This window comes from Acyrthosiphon pisum, chromosome A2 (genome assembly GCF_005508785.2).
Source record: "Acyrthosiphon pisum isolate AL4f chromosome A2, pea_aphid_22Mar2018_4r6ur, whole genome shotgun sequence".
NCBI lineage: Eukaryota > Metazoa > Arthropoda > Insecta > Hemiptera > Aphididae > Acyrthosiphon > Acyrthosiphon pisum.
In genome coordinates this window covers 28,873,019-28,880,752 of record NC_042495.1, presented here as the reverse complement: position 1 = coordinate 28,880,752, position 7,734 = coordinate 28,873,019, and the positions used below count along the sequence as shown (strand labels likewise).

Genomic DNA, 7,734 nt, shown 5'->3' with positions numbered 1-7,734 from the left:
TTTTATTATTTATGTTTTCAAAATGATTTTTTGCGTTGTATATTATAATAATGTATAAATAAATAAGTCGGATGAATTTCATTTGGAAGGTGTCATTAAACATATTCTAAAAGTACGGTTTTTCAAAATGTGAATTTCTTAAAAAACAATACACATAATTAAATATTTTATTTATAAATGCGTGATTTTTAATGCTTAATTGATTGGTAAAATGAAAACTTAATTTTTATGTTTTTAAACTAAACTTAATATGAACCCAAAATTTCATAATATTCTAATTAAGAAAGTAAATTTTTTTTATTAATTTTTTCAAAATGTTTTTAAGCGTGTTATAATAATGTAAAAATAAATAAGGTGGACGTACATCGTTTGGAAGGTATCATTAAAAATCTTCTAAATATACAGTTTTTCCAAAACGTGAATTTTTGAAAAAGAATACACAGAATTAAACATTTTTATTTCAAAATGTGTGACTTTTAATGCTTAATTGATTGTTCAAATAAAAACTCAATTTTTAAGTCTTAGCACTGAAATAAAAATTAATCCTAAATGTTTTTTAAATAGCTTCAAAAAATTGATATTCAATAATCGATTTTTATTTTTTTAATTATGTAAAATTTTCAAGTACTTGTCTGTTAGTAATAATATTTAAGAATGTTACGTTAACTTATTGGCCACGGTACGATAGGTCAGTAGAAACTCCAGTTTTATAATCAGAAGTGGTAGAGTTAGGGAGCGACTAATCGTGTTACTATAATAGCCACTGGTAGGTTGCCACTGGTAACCTATATAGGGCTAGTAGTTTTAATGTGTTTTAACTTTTAATGTCTGTAATTCTGATCTAAGTCAGATAGACTATTCTGATCTATTTTCACCTATTTTCCAAACAAATTATGGATTATTTTTAAAAATGATGTTTTAGAAGGTATAAACATTTTAAAGGAAGTAAACAGGTAAGTTTTGATTTTACCAATGATTTATGCGTGCAAATTAAAAAACACATTTTAAATATAAAAAATATTTAATTCTAAGTATTATTTTGTATGAAGTTTTTCACACTAGATTTCTTGCTAGGTTGCTAAATTAGAATCATTCCAATATAATATATAATATAGATATAGGTTTATTATAGGCAAGTCATATACATGTAAATTACTTATAATGGATCTGAATAGTAAGTCCATATGAATGAATAGTTTATAGGTACTTATATTTATTATTTTGGAGACAATATAATTAGTAATTAAATTGTTATAAGATTTGTGCTGAATAAAATTACTTTATATTTGATGATTAATGTTACTGGTTCATCGGCTGTCGTGTAATGATGATGAGAATATACCAATATCCAGTTTACTTTGATTTTTCCATTTTCATATTTAGTAGTAATATTTTTTATTTGAACCTCGTTTTCTATAATATTAAGAATGAAAGTAAAATTATTATATTTAATGGACAATATTTTTATTTATCAAATACTTGTAGGACATTAGGTTTTAATGTCACAGAAATTTAATAATTATTTAATATCATCATAATATCATTATAATATTACATTCCCCCAAGCATACCTTTTCATGTATTATCTACAATGAGCGTACCGGTTCGGTACAATAATTGGCATTATCATTATTAGTAAGCAATTGCGCGTCCAAAACATAATGTAAACAACAACGTTACGCAACATCTATCCTCGACCACCGCCTTACGTAGTGGCGACTGGTCGCCGAAGATGCTGCTTATAATATTGTCATCATCGGCGTAACGGTCGCGACCACTTCCGCGTATCGGCAGGCCATTTCAAAGTCGTATTAAATTATTGTATCAAAATGCTATAGTCATCTGCACTGCTGACCCCCGCCTCAACAACTTAACCGACGAGACCCAAGTCACCAGCTCGCCGGAGAACCAAATTCAATCTTACGACGATCTCTGATTGTGCAAAACGTCAGCCTTATCACGTATCACGACACCAGCAATAAGACCTCGTGTCCATACCACGACTTGCACACGCCTGACATCTTATTCATTCCACTAAGGATATTCAATTTTGCGGCTGTTCTACACTACAGGATGATGGGCTAAGCCGACGCTGTGGGGCCTAGGTGGCTGTGAAAACAACCCGCTACAACAATGTTCCCCGCCGGAAGCCAAATCCAGGTGACGATGAGCCATCCATTCACCTTCATCGGCAACAGTCAAGCATCTCACTGTGGTCGTCAGCAGTAACCGTATACAATGTATTCATTTTTCCCCGTACCCCCCGTAAAAGCACGTGGATTAAGCATCGCAAGACGCAGTTGCCTTGTCCCATTATCTTTATTTTCGGCTGTCGCAAGCCCGTTCTCACCAGCTCATAACCACATTTATCAATTAACAAAACGATGCGTAGCACAACCCGGTTACCCTGTGTGGGCACACGCGAGTTATGTGATGTGTAGCCTCCCGTGAACCAAGACCTTTATTATTATATTTGAAAGAGAAATAAGATATGTTTTGCGACTAGGTAGCTAATTCTTAAATATTATTCCTCCTTTTTTCCATACTTGCCATGTGTCACCAAAATTATTATTCACTGATGTGCCACTAAAATAATATCATTCACTAATGTGCTGAAAATATTATTTTTATACTATTATAAAAAATTGTAAAATGTCTCTTAACTTATAATTTACCTTTATTGTAATTGTCATCAAAATTATTATTTAACTTATTTGCGCCATGTAAAATACAAAAATCTTATTATTATTTAAAAAACACTCTATCTTATTATTTCATATTTCACTTTATAAATTAGCTTTAACTCTTTCCCTCAATATTACTATTTTAAATATTCGACGTTCATTCAAGCTTACGAGCTCCATCGACGTAAATCATCGGATTTACACGCAGTGCGGCTCGTAGGTCACAAACTGAGTTTCCCCCTCGGTTTGTGGGTGGTTTTTGTAGTCTTAAAAAACTTCGAACTCTCACAAGGTATTTGTTGTGAGACCTAAATTATTCCAAAGTTCTATTAATTAATTGTTATGGTGCATCTTTTGATAGTATTTTGTATGAATAACTTGTTGCTCATGTTTCACCGTTACGCAATTAGCCCAATTATTGGCAAGTACACGTCTTCTGCCTTCATGCTCTTGGCGTTGACTCGAGTTTCAGGTCATTGGTTTGAGGTTATTGGTTCTTTTTCGGTTCCATAATTCTTCGTCACTTCTGACATATGGAAAATAACGTTGATGGTACGTGTTATTTTGGTAAATATTGTTCAGGTCATCACACATTCGCGTTGTTCAAAAACCATTTCCCAGTTCTAAGATGTCTTTCCTTTATTCTTCGACACTTGTGTTTGTGTTTTAAATGTGTTACTGGTCAATATTTCGTTTGTGAATCGCACTGTGATGTTAGTGGTGTTTTCCATGTGTGGAATCACACCTGTTCATTTTTATTTAATTAATTATTACTAACGGATCCCGGCACAACGCAAACCGTAACGACGTTTGGGTAAGTGGTACAACACATATAAGGTAGTCATTATTTTAACTATATGTGCACAATTTGTAATGAGTGACCATATTGGTCAATATTATTAGTATAATTTATAAAAATCCTGATTTCTGAATACCCATGTTTATATGTAAGAGCGTGGCAAAACTAGATCTTTGAATTGTTAAAACTTAATAAGTCAATCAGCCGGTTTTAATTATTATTGTTGCCATTAGTGGTCTGGTAAAATTATTTTTATCACTTATTATACTTGTCAACTGGACAAACAACACAATTTGTGTATTCATTATCTGCTCTGACTAAAGCTTCCTATATCATTTTATTTACATTATATTAAATTGTACTGTTAGAAATATTCTTATTAATACATTTAATTAAATACAGTTCACTACATATCAACAAATTGTTACATTTGCTCAAACGATACACGAACCAAGAAATCCTAATATTGCCGCTGGTCCCTGATGTCATGATAAAATGACATGGTACATAAGTAGATCCGTAGGTGTTGTAATGTAGAACGCTATAGTGCATTTTATAGCAACTGTGACTCGATGCTAACCCGCATCGTGGTGGTTTTGTCTCAGACCAGGAGTTTTCAAACTAGGATAGAAAAATGTATAGCCCGCGTTTTTTCGCGCATTTTATAACAAATGATAAGATAAGCTGGGTTATGGGTATGTTTGATGTATGTTTGATGTATGAAGTATGATTCGCTGATTAATTCTTGTTTAATAAATGTATAATATGAAAAAGTGTAAAATATTCGTTATCGGTTTTTAATTTGACTCGAATTATTACGCACTAATTTTATATATTAATAACCCTAATGAAAAAACACCACGAGGCGCGTTATAATATGTCATATCAATGATAACATTATACAGACAGAAAGTTGAAGAATTATACTAAACTAGCTGATCCCGTGCATTTCGTTGCCCGTTAAATTTATCAACTCTATATGACTCAAACTTTGTTCAATTCGTTATTTAATATTCGGTGTATGGTATTCAAAATCTATCTTAACTTTTCCGTTGCCTGGAATAAAAATTCCGATATGATTTAACTCTAAATTATCAAAGTTATACCAAGTTTGTCGCTTTTACTTAATTCCACCTATGGTGGATTAATATAATCAATTTATACAAAATCCTATCCTAACCTAACCGTACTAAAATCCGATGAAAAAAAAAACAAATTTAACTCTTTGTAAATTAACCTATCTTCTTCTCAGAGGTCTAATCTACTCACAAACATTCATTTATATATATATATATATAAATACGCAGACTATAACTATACAGACTAAACTCTGGAACTACTTATCAGAACTTCTTGTATATATTATATATATGCATATTAACAAAATATAATAATACAAATCAACAAACATTCCCGATTAACCAATATATTATACTTACATACCGGTGGATTTTCCTAAAATGTTCTTTCATATAAACCTTCTCCGTGAAATACTCTTTCGTTAAAAGAAAATTCAAGAAGATCTGATAAGTAGTTCCAGAGCTTAACCTCTACAGAGATTTTCATTTCACATTTTAAATACTATAATTTATATTTAAAAAGTAAAGCAAATATATATATATTTTTTTACTATTATTATTATTATTATTATAACACCTTAGAAACCCATAGCAACCATTTATAAACAAAAATTTCCATCTGAAATCTCAAAATTCCCGTTTGAGCACCTCCCGGGGTTTGTCCTCTCTCTTTTTAAATTAGCATATCTTTTAAGTTGGACCAAAATAAACACAGTATAAAAATTTCATCTAGATCGGTCCAGTAGTTTCAGAGTTTATCCCGGACAAACATATAACACGAGATATTTATATACTAAGATAAGATTAAATCAATAATATTTTAAATAAAAATGAATAAATATTTACTTGTCATAGGAGTAGTGATTGAATAGATTGGTGAGGATGGTAACGTCCCATTACTTGTCGAAGGAGTTAATTTTATGTTATATTTAAAACCCGAAACAAGATTATTCCAAAAGTGACCACTATCTTTACTTGATAGTATTTCTTGTACATCAGATACTTGATTTTGTGATTGATTTGACATTAACATCAAAACATATTTATTAATATTGCATTCTAGTCGATTTGATATACTCTGTACATTTAAAAAATTAATAATCTGATTATTGAACAATTACGAATAATGTATTTTATTGGATGTGTAACTATTAACATTCTTAATTCATAAGCTATACTGTATGTATATTTTGAACTAAAAAATTAATGAAGTATAATAGTTGACAGTTAATTAAAAATAATAATTTTACAGATTTAAAATTAACTATAATATATTATGTTCTTTGTTTTAACACTTACTATGTTCCATGTTATGTTGATACTGTGTATTCCACTCATTAATTTTATGTTGTAATCAGTAATTTTTGGTTCTAAAAAATATATTAGACATATTTCAGTGGTGTTTCTTAGGGGGGGGGGGGGGCAGGGCAATATATGTGGGATTTGGGGTGACCGATCAACAGTAAATAAAATACAGCGCTCACAATCGTACTTGGTTTTAACACTTTATTACCTTATTTAGCTTATATAAAACACTCGTATAACACACTTAACAATTATTACAATTTACAGTACAAATATTTATGAGACAACATTATAAAACACGCACTTTCTCAACACTGACTATTCTACACCTATCCCTCACACACACACACACACCGCGCACCAGGGCGACATCTAGTGCTACAGTCCCACATTCTCCTCTTCTTGAATGACATCTGCCCCGGATGGCAACTCCTCTTCTTGAATGACATCTACCTCGGATGGCAACTCCTCTTCTTGAATGACATCTACCTCGGATGGCAACTCCTCTTCTTCTGGATTCTCCTTCCACTTCTTCATATAGTCTGAGCCCGTCGAAGTTTTCAATGGGCCTACCCCAGTGCCTACTTTCCTTACATTGTATCTATTTGGTCCTGAGCGTCCGGTTACGCAGTAGGGACCCAGATATTTGGGACATAACTTTGAAGTAGGCAGGAATTGGGTTCGCTTAATAGCTACCAAATCACATGGCCCATACTGTGTTGCTTCTTTTCTTTTTTTGTTGTATGTTTTTTGCTGTTCTAATAATTGTGCTTTAAGTATATTGCTCTTAGCCTCCCGTATCACTTCTTGATGTTGCTCTACATGGCACTGTACATATTCTTGCTCTACAATTTTGCTCAATTGTACATTCTCTGGATGCTTCATCTCAATGCCAAATGTTAATTGAAAAGGTGTCATCCCGATACTTCTCTGGAATGAACTGTTCAGCGCCATTTGGACCCGATGCAGGTACTGCCACCATCTATCAGGATTATCAATGCTCAATTTTGCCAAGATGTTAGCAATGGTAGCATTCAAACGCTCGACTTGCCCGTTCCCACGAGGCATACCTGCCGTGATGAGTATATGGCGGATTCCTCGGCCTTTACAATAATTCTCAAAGCTCAATGAAGTGAAAGCTGCACCTCGATCCGTCACTATTCGTTCTGGATTACCAAATGTGGTTTCCAATGTGGTCAATTTGGTCACAACTTCATGTGCGGTGGTGTTCTTAGTTGAAAAGAGCCAACAGAACTTAGTAAAAGCGTTTACCACGGCAAGAATATGATTGTAACCCTTGGCGGTCCTAGTCAATGGTCCCATGAAGTCCAGATGCCAGGTTGACAGCGGCGAGTCCCCTTTATCGATACAGTTTAGGAGTCCCTCTTGTTTTCGATTCATCAGTATGCATGGTACACAATTTCTTATAACCTCTTTAATTTTGTTAGAGACATCAGCTATGGAATATTCCTGACCGAGTAGCTCTTCGGTCCTTTTAACACCTAAGTGTCCTATTTTATGGATATCTTGAATAATCTCTCGACACATGGCCTTTGGTACGACTAACAATTTTTTACCACCTTTCAGCTCATACAGCAATCCACCTTCCATACTGAAATCATTGCTGTTGTCCTGCTGTAACTTTAACTTTAATGTTGACAGTTCAGGGTCAGCCTCTTGAGCGCCCACTAACCTTGCTAATAGTTCACTCTTTATAGCCATACACACAGGATACCGGCTCAAGGAATCCACATGGGGCATCCTTGACCCGGCCCGGTGTTCTATTTTATAGTCAAATTCAGACAGCAACAATGCCCACCTAGCCACCCGAGTGGCTAGTTCTTTTTTCTCCAGTGTCTTCGTGAAA

General features: G+C 33.3%; 2 protein-coding genes across 2 annotated transcripts in view; both read right to left on the bottom strand.

The window, feature by feature from the left end:
* Window positions 1–5,985, bottom strand: part of LOC100165112 (neural cell adhesion molecule L1) — a 28,451-nt gene extending 22,466 nt beyond the window's left edge. Inside the window, exons 1-3 of the mRNA XM_029489460.1 lie at window positions 5,862–5,985; window positions 5,409–5,640; window positions 1,280–1,413 (exon numbers count right to left, since the gene is read on the bottom strand). Coding sequence (XP_029345320.1) covers window positions 1,280–1,413; window positions 5,409–5,640; window positions 5,862–5,900 — 405 coding nt within the window. The 5' untranslated portion in view covers window positions 5,901–5,985. The remainder of the gene's footprint in view (window positions 1–1,279; window positions 1,414–5,408; window positions 5,641–5,861) is intronic.
* LOC100163765 overlaps window positions 1–7,734 on the bottom strand; it is a 281,589-nt gene that overhangs the window by 141,363 nt on the left and 132,492 nt on the right. The gene's annotated exons all lie outside the window — the stretch shown is intronic.